The 14,517-nt window shown below is 39.7% G+C and overlaps 2 protein-coding genes across 2 annotated transcripts in view; both read left to right on the forward strand.

The window, feature by feature from the left end:
- SLC35F1 (solute carrier family 35 member F1) overlaps positions 1-14,517 on the forward strand; it is a 544,808-nt gene that overhangs the window by 347,650 nt on the left and 182,641 nt on the right. The window lies entirely within an intron of this gene.
- Positions 7,449-8,997, forward strand: C1H8orf33 (chromosome 1 C8orf33 homolog). The gene is given in 3 exon segments (XM_064267651.1): positions 7,449-7,477; positions 8,312-8,857; positions 8,859-8,997. Coding segments are annotated over 3 exon segments (714 nt in total).

Genomic DNA, 14,517 nt, shown 5'->3' on the forward strand with positions numbered 1-14,517 from the left:
GAGGAATCGATCCCTGGAGAAGGATGTCACGCTTGGTAAAGTATAACTTCAATGAAAAAAAGGAAGACCCTCAATGAGATGGATTGATACAGTGGCTGCAACAATGGGCTCAAGCATGACAATGATTTTGAGCATGGCACAGGACCGGGTGGTGTTTCATTCTGTGGTACATAGGGCCGCTATGAATCAGAACCGACTCGATGGCCCCTAACAACAAAAACAACAATTTCTATAGCTAGGTATCATTTACATATGGCTTTCCCTACTCTGGTGGCATTTTTTATAAATAAGCATATATACTAATAAACTCACTTTATTTTTTTCTTATTCCCAAAAAATAGTGAGTTTATTAGCATATATGTTTATTTATTTTTCAAAATATAATGAATGTGGCATGGAAGTAGGTTCTAAGAATCCCAAATCAGTGTAAATTGGGAGCTTGGTATAGACGACTACTGTGGGAATCAGGACCTTACAGATATGTTCAGGAATGTTCTCTACCATGGTTTATGCTCCTTTCTTCAGCAGGCCACCTCAATATCTCTGTGGCTCAGATTTCTTGACTGAAAAAAATGAGGGTGGTTATCAAATAATACTTGTTTATTAACATACATAACTCACTGTGCACCGAGATATGAATTGGTAGCGCTGATGGCTTCATTAACATGTTAATCCAGTTTCATGATATTTGACAGTCAGTATTCAATTGTAGGTGACATTTTTAGAAACAGCTATTAATTTACTTTAGCCATAAATCTGAATAAAACTAGCTATATTCTACATTGAATAAGATTTTTTGAAGCCACAGATATAAAGTCAGTTCATTGAACTTGAATGATCATTGACAAGGAAATGAAGACAAATGAGGGAGAAAGAAAGTGAACAGGAAGTTTGTATGATTTTATGATCACACCTGCACCATTTCATCCAAAGGAGAAAGGGAAGGGAAATGAGCATATACAACACAGCTACATCATGTTTAAGCCCCATGACAATCCCATAGGCCATTTTACAGATAAAGAAACAGAGGCTTTGTTGTTTTTGTTAGGTGCCATCAAGTCCGTTCTGACTCACAGCAACCCTATATACAACAGAACGAAACACTGCCCAGTCCTGCGCCATCCTCACAACTGTTACTGCACTTGAACGCATTGACACAGCCACTGTGTCCATCCGTCTCGTTTAGGGTCTTCTGCTTTTTCACTGACCCTCTACTTTACCAAGCATGATGTCCTTTTCCAGGGACTGATCCCTCCTGACAACATGTCCAAAGTATGTGAGGCGTAATCTTGTCATCCTTGCTTCTAAGGAGCATTCTAGTTGTAAACTTCTAAGACATATTTGTTTGTTCTTACAGCGTCCGTGGTATACTCGATATTCTTCGCCAACAGTACAATTCAAAGGCGTCAGTTCTTCTTCCGTCATCTTTATTCATTGTCCAGCTTTTGCATGCATATTAGGCAATTGAAAACACCATGGCTTTTGTCAGGCCCACCTTAGTCTTCAAGGTGATATCTTTGCTTTTTAACACTTTAAAGATATCTTCTGCCCTCAATTTGCCCAATGCAATGCATCTTTTGATTTTTTGACTGCTGCTTCCATGGATGTTGGTTGTGGACCCAAGTAAGATGAAATCCTTGACAACCTTAATCTCCTCTCCATTTATCATGATGTTGCTTATTGGTCCAGTTGTGAGGATTTTTGTTTTCTTTATGTTGAGGCGTAATCCATACTGAAGGCTGTGATCGTTGATCTTCATTAGTAAGTGCTTCAAGTCCTCTTCACTTTCACCAAGCAAGGTTGTATCATCTGCATAACACAGGTTGTTAATGAGTCTTCCTCCAATCCTGATGCCCCTTTATTCTTCATATAGTCCAGCTTCTGGGATTATTTTCATACAGATTGAATAATAGTATGATAAAAGGCTACAACCCTGATGTACACCTTTCCTGACTTTAAACCATGCAATATCCCTTTGTTCTTTTTGAAAGTCTGCCTCATGATCTAAGTGCAGATTCCTCATGAGCACAATTAAGTGTTCCAGAATTCCTATTCTCTGCAGTGTTATCCATAATTTATTATGATTCACACGGTCAAATGCCTTAGCATAGTCAATAAAACACAGGTAAATATTTTTCTGGTATTCTCTGCTTTCAGCCAGGATCCATCTGACATCAGCAATAATATCCCTGGTTCCATAAAGTCCTCTTCTAAATCTGGCTTGACTTTCTAGAAGTTTCCTGTCGATATACTGCTGCAGCCGCTTTTGAATAATCTTCAGCAAAATTTTTCTTGCATGTGATGTTAATGATACTGTTTGATAATTTCCACAATTCGTTCAATCACCTTTCCTGGGAATAGGCATAAATATGGATCTCTTCCAGTCTGTTGGCCAGGTAGCTGTCTTCCAAATTTCTTGGCATAGATGAGTGAGCACTTGTAGTGCTGCATCTGTTTGCTGAAACATCTCAATTGGTATTCCATCAATTTCCAGATACTTATTCTTTGTCAGTGCCTTCAGTGCCGCTTGGACCTCTTCCTTCAGTACCATCAGTTCCTGATCATATGTTACCTCCTCAAATGGCTGAACGTCGACCAATTCTTTTTGGTATAGTGACTCTGTGTATTCCCTCCATCTTCTTTTGATGCTTCCCATTTCATTTAATATTTTCCCTGTAGAATCTTTCAATATTACAACTTGAGGCTTGAATTTTTTCTTCAGTTCTTTCAGCTTGAGAAATGCTGAGCATGTTCTTCCCTTTTGGTTTTCTATCTCCAGGTGTTTGCACATGTCATCAGAATACTTTACTTTGTCTTCTCAAGCCACCCTTTGAAATCTTCTGTTAGCCCTTTTACTTGATCATTTTTCCCTTTTGCTTTAGCTACTCAGAGTTCAAGAGCAAGCTTCAAAGTCTCCTCTGACATCTATTTAGGCCTTTTCTTTCTCTCCTGTGTTTTTAATTACCTCTTGCTTTCTTCACATGTGATGTCCTTGATGTCATTCCACAACTCGTCAGGTCTTTGGCTATTGCTGTTTAGTGCGTCAAATCTATTCTTGAGATGGTCTCTAAATTCAGTTGGGATATACTCAAGATTATACTTTGGCTCTAGTGGACCTGTTCTAATTTTCTTCAGTTTCGACTTGAACTTGCACATAAGCAATTGATGGTCTGTTCCACAGTCGGCCCCTCGCTTTGTTCTGGCTGATGATATTAAGCTTTTCCATTGTCTCTTTCCACAGATGTAGTCAATTTGATTTCTGTGTATTCCATCTGTCGAGGTCCACCTGTATAGTTGCCGTTTATGTTGGTAAAAAAAGGTATTTGCAGTGAAGAAGTTCACTAGTCTTGCAAGATTCTGTCACACGATCTCCAGCATTGTTTCTGTCACCGAGGCCATATTTTCCAACTACTGATCTCTTCTTTGTTTCCAACTTTTGCATTCCAATCACCAGTAATTATCAGTGCATCCTGATTGCCTGTTCGATCAATTTCAGACTGCAGCAGTTGGTAAATCTTCAATGTCTTCATCTTTGGCTTAGTGATTGGTGGGTAAATTTGAATAATAGTAGCATTAACTGGTCTTCCCTGTAGGCGTATGAATATTATCCTATCACTAACAGCATCGTACTTCAGGATAGATCTTGAACTGTTCTTTTTGATGATGAAGGCAGTGCCATTCCTCTTCAAGTTATTGTTCCCAGAATAGCAGACTATATGATTGTCCAATTCAAAATGACCAATGACAGTCCGCTTCAGCTCACTAATGCCTAGGATATCGATGTTTATGCATTCCATTTCATTTTGATGATTTCCAATTTTCCTAGATTCATCTTTCATACATTCCAGGTTCAGATTATTACTGGATGTTTGCAGCTGTTTCTTCTCATTTTGAGTCACCCCATATCAGCAAATGAAGGTCCCGAAAGTTTGACTCCCTCCTCATCATTAAAGTTGACTCTCCTTTGAGGAGGCACTTGTCTTTTTAGAGCCTTCCAACCTGAGGGGCTCGTCTTCTGGCACTACATCAGTCAATGTTTCACTGCTATCCATGAGGTTTTCACTTGCTAATTCTTTTCAAAAGTGGACTGCTGAGTCCTTCTTCCTAGTCTGTCTTAGTCTGGAAGCTCAGCTGAAATCTGTCCAACATGGTTGACCCTGCTGGTATTTCAATACTGGTGGCATAGCTTCCAGCATCCCTGCAACACACAAGTGCCCATAGTATGACAAATTTATCAAAACTTATATAGCAACTTCTATTTGGGATATAGTAAGTCACAAGAGACTATCACTCTGGTTCTAAGAACAAAAACAAACCAGATCAACTACAGAATTACAGTTTTTCTGTACCCACCAGAAGGATAAGGATGCAAATAATCCTCATGCATGAAACTCCAGAAAACTCCCTTCATGGAAGAGAAGAGATTCATAGCTTCTCTCATTGCTGGCAGACTACCAAGACAGTGAATCCACTCTAGAAAGAAGTGAGGAAAAAACAGTAAAAACTTTAGGCTGGTGTGATGCATTATAATTCCAAAGGACCCCAGCCAAAGAACAGGTCTGCATCCACCTTCAAATTACTTTCCACGGGTCTTCACCTCTTTCTGGAGGAAAAAGGGTCAGTATACCAAAGACTGAGCAGCAGCACAGGAGAGCTAAAATGGATCCCACCTAAGGAGTGTGGAGCTCCCTCAAGTTTATGTCTGTCAGACATTGAAGGTAGCAGGGAGCAGGGCAGGAGATATCCAAAATAAATTCAAGACACTCCAGACTTTTAGCTTCCAAGGTTGGAGGCAGGGTAGGAGAGCTGAGAGAAATCCCTCAGAGGCATTGCAGGAAGAGCGAAAGCTCTACAGGGACAGAAAGCCTGATCAGCACTGGAGAGAAAAGAATTCCCCAGCAACCCAAATAGCAGTAAGCTGAACTACAAAGCCAAGATATATCTTTAGTAGTTCAGAAAGCTTGTAGCTTGACTGTAAAATGCAAACAGATTTCTAGAACCTCATCAGTACCCAGACCCTAGCCCTTGAAGAAGGATAAGTACTGACTCTGCTCCTAAAACATTTGAAGCCACTAAGTCAAACTAAAATTATAAGAAAGCCCAGATCAACTAATTGGGTTGACTCAGCCCCCATTCAAGCGACCTGACACAAGGAAAACAGAGTTCCCTTTTGTAGATTTTAATATTTATTTCAGTCTCTACTATTATTTTATACAAAATATCTAAATATAATTAAAAAAAGATTACTAGGCAAGGGAAGAAGCAAGAAAATGTGACACATGGTCAAGAGAGAAAATAATCAAAAGAAGCCAACCTAAATATGTCATAGATTTTGGAATTACCATACAAGAACTTAAAAATAACTATGATAAAAATGTCAGGATCTGGTAGAAAAGTGACAATATCCATAAAGAAATGAGGAATTTCAACAGAGACCAGAAAACTATTTTTTAAAAATAGTCAAAAAGAAACACTAGAAATAAAAATCATAATACCAGAAATAGCAGAGGAAAGAATCGGTGAACTTGAAGATAGGTCAGTACAAAGTATTGAGCGGAAGCACAGGAAAAAAAGTGAGAAAAAGAAGAAAAACATTCAAAATATATGGAACAATATGAAATGATCCAACATGCATGTCATTATAGTTCCACAAGGAGAGGAGAAAGACAATGGGCCAGAATATATATTTGATGAGATAATAAACTGAGAACTTTTCAAATTTGTTGAAAAATGTCAACTTATAGATCCAAGAATCTTATCAAAACCCAAGCAGGATAAATGGAAAGAAAACCACACCTGGACTAGTAAAAGACAAAGAGAAAATCTGAAAAGCAATAAAAGAAAAAAGACACATTACATACAGGGAAAAAACACTTCTCATCAGAAATGGCAGAGGCCAGAAGACATGACAGAGGCCAGAAGACAATGTATTAACATTTTTGACACTCTGAAAGAAAAAGAAAAAATACTGTCATCATGTGTCTGAGTGATCTAGTGCTGCTATAACAGAAATACCACAAGTGAATGGCTTCAACAAACAGTTCATTCTCTCATAGTCCAGTAGGCTAGAAGTCCAAATTCAGGTTGTTAGTTCCAGGGGAAGGCTTTCTCTCTCTGTCAGTTCAGGGGAAGGATCCTTGTCATCAATCTCTCCCTAGTCCAGTAGCTTCTTGGGTGTGGGGGCCCCAGGTCCAAAGGATGCGCTCTGCTCCCAGCACTGCCTTCTTGGTGGTATGAGGCCCCATGTCTCTCTGCTTGCTTCTCACTTTCATATCTCAAAAGAGATTGGCTTAAGGCACAATCTAATCTTGTAGATTGAGTCCTGCCTCATTAACATAACTGCCACTAATCCCATCTTGTTCATATCATAGAGATAGGATTTACAACAAATAGGAAAATCACATCAGATGACAAAATGGTGGACAATCATACAATACTAAGAATCATGGCCTAGCCAAATTGACACACATTTTTGGGGGACACAGTTCAATCCATGACATCATATAAGTCTGTATAGAATGAGAACGTCCTTTAAAAGTGAAAGCAAAATAAAAATTATATAGCTAATAAGAAGCAAAGCCAATATTTGTTTTAATTTCATAGCTGGGGAAAATGAGAGGACCGCTTTCTACCACATTCAGCCCTACCTGTGTCTCATTGTATTTATTGTGTGTTGGCAAGTTCCCTGGAGTAACTCAACATGGCCCACTCTCATTGCTCTGACTTCTCAGCCTTGGAATGTGAAAAGCCATAGCAAAAATCCTTGTCAGCTCTTCTCTATCTAGGCGAATCCTAACTGGCAATAAAAATAAGATTTTTGAAACTTTAAATATGCAAATTTTGGATATTCTGTTTCTTTCTAACTCAAAGAAAATCAGCCTAATAATGTATTTAGTGCTTCTGTTCTACCTCCTAGTTCACTGCGTAGTCTTGGGGTCTTAAATGCATGCAAGGGGCCATCCAAGGCACGGTAGTTGGTCTCTGTTTGCTTGGGGCAACAGCAAAAGAGGGAGAGTCAGGAATAGGAGGAGAACCTGGAAGGTATGGCTAATTGCCTCCATGAACAACTGCCTCTTTTGCCATGAGACCAGAACTGGATGGTGCCTGGCTACCATTACTGAACATTTTGACCAAAGATTCTATAGAAGAATCCTGATCAAAAAGGGAAGATTCAGAACAGAATTTAAAATTCTGATGGACTCCAGATTTTCCTGAGCCGTGGAGACTGGATGAATCCTTGAAACTATTGACCTGAGATAATCTTTAAACCTTAAACCAAAAATAACCTGAAGTCTTCTTAAAACCAAACAACAGACTAGGCTTAACTAGTAAAAAATGTCTGCCTTGAACATCATACTCTTTTGAGAACTATGTATATGGCATCAAAGTGATAACAGCGAGTTGAAAGATTATAGGTAGGAACCTTAGGGGGCAGTGAGTTTATGTTAATGGAGGAGGAAAAACTCCGAAAAGGAGGGTGAGAATGGTTGCACAATTCCAAGAATGTAGTCAATGCCATGGAATTGTATATGTAGAAAAGGTTGAATTGGTATGTGTTTTGCTGTGTATATTCTCAATGACAAAATAAATTTAAAAAAAAGAAAAGAAAAACATCATTGAAAAGGGAAAATCTTTCTAATAAGTTCACTGCGGTAACACTAAAGTATTTGGTTCACAAAAGAAAGAAAAGCGACTTATGTGGCGTCCACTGCTGAGGATATCTGATGTCCTGTAACTGCACATGTTGTTACTGAGATGTGTTCAGGCCTAGTTACTTGAAGCAGCCTCACCTTCATAAACACCACCACCATCACAGGCATATACTTGCGCATCACCAGCAAATATGGTAGGCAATTTTTAAAATTAACATTTCGCAGCGTGTATTCACAGCAGGAACCCTGGTGGTGCAGTGGTTAAATGCTCAGCTGCAAATCCAAAGAGCATTCTGTAGGAGAAAGATGTGTCAATCTGCTTCCATAAAGATTACGGCCTTGAAAACCCTATGGGGCAGTTCTGCACGAGTCAGAATCGACTCAGTGGCAATGGGGTTTTTGTTTGTTTGTTTTATTCACGGCAGCATCTTGGGGCAGAAGATGTGAAGTATACCTGAAGGTCAGGAGAGGAGACTTGTTTTGACCAAGACTTCAGCTTCCCTTAAGAGAGTATCTGTTGTCACTACATGATTCATAGTTTACTAATCTAATACAGAGAGAGCCAAAAATGGAAAATAATTGTTCCTGTTTATACTAAGACTGATTAGAGAACAAAAGTGTTGGTGGAGATTTTAGAAGTCACCTACTCTGGGCTGCAGATGCAGCACATGGCATCCCCAGGATGCCCTGGTCGGGGGTCCAGGTACCGCCCATGCGTCCCACAGCCCCCAGCTCTTCAGCCCCGTTCCCAGTGCCCTGGGTCCTGCCTCTGTAACATGCTGCCCAGTGAGTCTCTGCTCAAGCCACCCCACGTGCAGTGACACTGCCTTCAGGGCGCACCCTGTGGGTTCTGAAGGCAATGCAGCCTCTAAGCAAAGGAAGAAAACCCGGAAAAGGGCCTCTGTGGTGAATGGAGGCAGGAAGCCCTCACAAAAGTCTGCCCCAGAGGAATCTCCTGCAAGCGCTGAGGCCCACGTGGAGCAGCTGGTCTAGGCGCTGGCCTGGTGCATAGAGCAGCTGGAGCTAGGCCTCAGGACCCAGAGACCCAGCCCAAAACAGAAAGAGCAAGTTACTGGGGCAATTCGGATCCTGCACAGCGAAAGAACTTCTTTGCCCCAGAAGAGGTTGCTGATGCATTCCTCGTTTGGGGACTCTCCGGCTGAGATGGAAGCAGAGCGGTGCCAGGCCCCGCGGGCCCTCAGGGCTTAGCCCACTGGCACAGGTGCAGCCTGTAGGTGAGGCCACCAGAAAGAAGAGCCGAAGGGTCTGTAGGCCTCGCCCAGTTGGTGGAGCCAAGGCCACCCTGGACACCCCTGTTGAAGAGTTTAGGTTCAATTTCTTTTAACCTTTACCTCACTGTGGGACATTCCCCCTTCAGGTGTGGTGTGGGGTTTGTCTTGAGTGCAGAGCCTTTCCAGGAATTCTTTATTGGACAGATGTGGGCTGGTCTGTCCCTGGCTGGTCAGTGAGTATGGTGACACAGCTTTGGGCAGATGTGAGACAAGCATGTTGGGGCATTGACTTACAAGCAAGGCCAGATTCCGCTAATATGTTTTCTAATGAAATGTCCCTCCCACCAGAAAGAGGGTCACATTTAGAAAACCTACAATAAACCGAAGTGTCCAACGTCTTGTAGAAAGGAAGTTTTATTTAATCTTCAGAATTAGATTAAGTAGTCTTTGAAAACAATGATTAGTGAGGAAGCCACAAGATTGATCCCTGGTGTTTACTTTTGAAAGGATGCCCTGTCATACTGTTTACTGCTTAATGTCATGTCACATTGCCCTAATAAATCTTTGCTTTTAAGTTAAAAAAAAAAAAGAGTCACCTACCCCAACTGTAGAGTCTCCATTTCTACATCATTCGTGCTGGGGACATTGAGTATACTTGAATATTTTGAACTCATTAGATCCCAGAGAAATGTAGTCCATCTTGGGGCAGCTCTGATTATTACATTTTTTCCTTATAATGAGCCCAAATCTCTTTCCTTTTAGCTGCTACGCAGTATCCTAAATTCATTTCTGTGAGCACTACAGAATATGAAATTCCTTTTTTAAAAGTCCATTGTTGTCGTTAGATGCGGTCGAGTCAGTTCTGACTCAGAGCGATCCTATGTACAACACAATGAAATACTGCCTGGTCCTGTGCCACCCTCACAATTGTTGTTATGCTTGAGCCCATTGTTGCAGCCACTATGTCAACACTGTAATATTTGGAGACAATCTTATGCACACTAAGCTTCCCAGGCTAAACATCTCCAGTTCCTCAAAGGTCATCCATTCTCCATTCTGATCACTCTCCTCTCAACACGTTCCATTTAGTCCATCTTGCTTTTAGAGAAAAGTACCCACTTCTGTGCTGTTCAGAATGGGAGCAGATAATCACTTTCCTGTTTCTGAATATTACATTCTTATTCATAAAGTTTAAATTTGCCCTCAAAGCTCACTGTACCTAAATCATCCCAGATGAAAAAGTGATTGATTTTCTTACATATTCCTCTATCCCTGTTGTATGAAAGAATTTTCCCAGGCAGCTAATTCCAAAACTCTTAACTTGTTAAAAGTTGTTTTTTCTGATACCTGACCAGAAGTTCTTCCACTTTTTAAACTCGCTTCTTCCTAATAACCTTTTGTATTCCTGAAAGTCACCTCAAGTCATATTAAATCACCAAAACCTTTCCATCTTTGATTAAGAATTCTGCACACTTTTTAAAGCTTTTCTCCCAGGTCCTATTTCCTGTGCCTATCATAGCTTTCATTGCATACCTCCAGACTCTCTTTGATCTTTCCACACTCCCTAAAAAATGTGAAACTCTAAATTAGACACTGTTAAATATAGTATAACCAACAGAAGTTTATCTTTTCTGAGCTAGTTTCCCCTATCCTTTTGCCATCTTCGACAAAATTTATTTTAGGTATTTTTTAACAACCTCCTTATTTCTCTCTCCTACTAGAGCAGAACTTCCTGGAATGATGACGAAAGTAAAGAAGATGATCCTTCCCATGTACCTTACATTTTGTGTTAAAAAAATACAACTAAGCGGTTCCCTTCCTACTCGGTCCATCTTGAAAACTCTTAGAGGCCGAATCAAAAAAAAAAAAAACTCATTGCCATTGAGTCAATTCTGACTCCTAGCTACCCTGTAGGACAGAGTAGAACTGCCCCCTTAGGGTTTCAAAGGCTATAAATCTTTACAAAAGCACACTGCTGTACCTTTCACCTGCAGAGCAGATGGTGGGGTTCAAACCGCTGACCTTTTGGTTAACAGCCAAGTGCTTTAACCACTGCACCACCAGGGTTCCTTAGAAGCTTTAATACAAGGTAAACAGTATGGATTCCATTTCTATCAGAATTTTCCTTGAGTTTAAGAGAGGAAATTTTAGAGCCTTTGACAAGGAATGATCTCTCTTCTGGCCTGGTCCAGCCCTGTTCTTTATTGTCCCCTGAACTGCTCATCTCACTGACCTGTAACAGAATGGAAGGAGCCCTGGTGGTACAAATGGTTAAGCACTCGACTCCTAACCAAAAGGTTGACCGCTGGAACCCAGCCAGTGTCTCCTCAGGGGAAAGACCTGGCAGTCTGCTTCCGTAAAGATTACAGCCAAGAAAACCCTTCGGAGTGGTTCAACCCTGTCACATGGGGTCACTATGAGTCGAAATCAGCTCAACAGCATCTTACAACAAGCCAAGTCCCTTTGGATTCTACCATGAACTCTGAAAAATAGTCTCTAACAATAGCCTGTTTTCCGGGAATGGTTTCTCATTACCTCATTGTGAAAAGGGCCATAGCTATGTAGACCATGCTGGCCTTTGATAGGAAGGAAACTGCATCTAGGCTAAGTGCAGCTTGTAAAGTCTTTCCCATCTCTCCTTCTTTGCTTTCTGTCTTTGGTTGTTAAACATCCTCCTGTCACAATACTGGGGGTGGGGTGGTATTAAACTTCCCACTATCTCATACTAATGTGGGTGAGGCGGTTACATTCTTAGTTTCCTGGTGCTGCTGTAGCAGAGATAACACAAGTGGATGGCTGCAAAGAATAGACATCTATTTTCTCACAGTTCAGGAGGCTGGAGAGCCCTGGTGGCATAGCGGTTAAGAGCTCAGCAGCTAACCAAAAGGTCAGCAGTTCAAATCCACCAGCGGATCCTTGGAAGCCCAGTGAGGCAGTTCTCCTCTGTCCTATAGGGTCACTGTGAGTCAGAATCGACTTGATAGCAACGAATTTGGTTTTATTATTATTATTATTTGTTTGTTTCAGAAGGCTAGAAGTCTGAATTCGACATGTGGCTCTAGGGGAAGGTCCTTTCTTTGTCTATTTCAGCTTCTAGTAGCCGGCTATCCTTGGAGTTCTGGCTTGCGGATTCACCTAGGTTGATTTCAGTGATTTTATATCCTGTAAATGAATTAATCCTCTACTTTCTTTTATTTAGTATGTTTTGCCAAGGCTGGCCTCCAATACCATTTTGTGTTACTAGAATCCAGACAATGAGCACTTTTTTAGAATGGTCACATTAAGATTTCTAATTCTTTTTCTGTTTATAGAAATGATACAGGATATATGGTCTGAGAAACCCTTCCCAGTACAGCACCCCTAACATTATGACATAAAATATTTTTAAGTCTTTTTTTGAAAGTGTAACTTAACTCATAAGAAATCATGGGACTTTGTAGAGGCCCAAAATGAGTTGTAGGCCAGAAGCTTATCTAGCTGGACACGCTCACACTGAAGCTGGTTTACCCTGAGTTTTCAGCTGATCCTGGTGGTCTGGAGTCAGGGTTTTAGTAGGTCACCAGTGTGGCATACAGAAGGAAAAGCGTGGAAGACAAAAAGTGCGGGGTATAGAGTCCGAGACCCAGAGTAAAGTTGGTATTGCCAAAGGGAAACCTTCTCAGTGGATAAACTAGAATGAAACCTGTCACATAAAGATAGGAAGTGGGGAATATGTGCCTGTCTGAGCCTTGGTCTGGCTGGAGCAAATTCAAAAGAAAGAAAATTCTCTTTGAGAATTTCTAACTACAAACCCACATGCGTGCATATTTGAGGCCAGAAATCATATTATCTATATGAATTTTAAAAAATAAAGATAAAATTTCATTTCAAGTAGACTCAGATTGGTAGTTTCCCTATTTACTTATTATTAACAATTATAAATCTCCTCTGGAGAAATGCACTTTAAAATAAGATCTTAAAGGATCCACACAGATAAAGTTCTAAGGAGTATGAGTGCATGATTAAAAAAAAAAAAACTAAACAAACTGAGGAAACAAGCCAGTGAGAGTGAGAGATAGCATAGCAATAAACTATGTAAACAGACCTGCAAAGATTACAGATTTTGGATTTATCAGATAAAGGATTTAAAGTAAATATGTTTACTATATTTAAATAAATAAAAGGGGATGCTCACTGTATGACAAAAGAGAAAGAGACTATCAAATATTGATCAGGCGTATCTGAACAAAGAACCAAATAAGCCAAAAGCCCACTGCCATTGAGTCGATTCCGACTCAGAGCGACCCTGTAGAACAGACTAGAACTGCCCCATAGAGCTTCCAAGGAGCACTTGGTGGATTTGAACTGCAGGCCTCTTGGTTAGCAGCCGTAGCTCTTAACCACTACACCACCAGGGTTTCCAAAGAACCAAATAGGACTCTAAAAATGAAAAACTTAATAATTGAAATTAGAAGCTCAGTGTAGCAGACTAGGTTTCACTAAAGAGAGAATTAGTGAACTGTAAGTCAATTCTTAAGAATTTATTCAAGATGCAGCACAAAAAGATAAAGTTAAAAGCATGAAACATGTTAATTGTCATATTAGAGTGAAAAGATGCAACATGAACTCTGATTCTGGTAGGGATTATGGAGAGAAAGGGAAAGAGGAACTAGCTAAAGAGTTAATGGCAACAAATTTTCCAGAATTAACAAGAAACCTAAATCCTTAAGTTCTGAAAGTCTACTGAATACCAAGGAAAATCACACCTAGATACATCATAATAAAGCTTCAAAACACCGAATAAATCTTCAGAATCACAAAAGAGGAGACGTACTACCCACAAGAGAATAGCAATTAGATGAACTGCATGACGTCCAGGAAATAGTGAAGCAATACCTTCCACTTGTTCACACAAAAATAAAACCTATAACTGCATACTCAGTAAAACTATCCTGTAAACAAGAGAATGTACTAAAGGTATTTTCTGACAAATGAAAATAGAGTTTACCACCAACAGACCCTTAGTAAGGGAATTGTGGAGGATATACTTAAGGAAACTAAAAATGATCTTAGTAACGTCAAAGATGGAAGCAAGAATAGTAAGTAATGAAAATGGTAAACATGAAGATAAATCTATGCAAATATTAACTGTGTAAAACATTAATCATAATGTCTTATTTTTAATTTTGAAAAGAAAAAACCATGGGCAAAAATAACATGTAAATCGGGAAGAAGAAGTTGAGACTGAAGTGTTTCAAGGTCCTTGTATTGTTTTGAAGGAGGGTAAAATTAACTTTAGATAGTGGATATTTCTTAAACAAGAACTAAAAGAGTAGAAATAGAATGGATAACTTAAAACCAAGCAGAGTGAAGAAAACATAACAAGGGAGCAAAATTCAATACTGTAACTGTAAGAGAAGGGAAGAAGTACAATATGGACAAGAAACAATACATAAGACAATTTTAAAAGTCCAAAATAAGGTAATAAAAGTATATTAGAGATCACAGTCAAAGTAAATGTACACATCTTTCCAGTTGATAGATAAAATCATCAAAATGAATTAAAAGAAATTCTAGCTGTACAGTGTTTAACAAAAGATACATCTAAAAATGGAAAGAAAAAGTCTGAAAGTAAAATATGGAAAAAGACAAAC

The sequence above is a fragment of the Loxodonta africana genome, chromosome 1, assembly GCF_030014295.1.
Source record: "Loxodonta africana isolate mLoxAfr1 chromosome 1, mLoxAfr1.hap2, whole genome shotgun sequence".
Classification (NCBI taxonomy): Eukaryota; Metazoa; Chordata; class Mammalia; order Proboscidea; family Elephantidae; genus Loxodonta; species Loxodonta africana.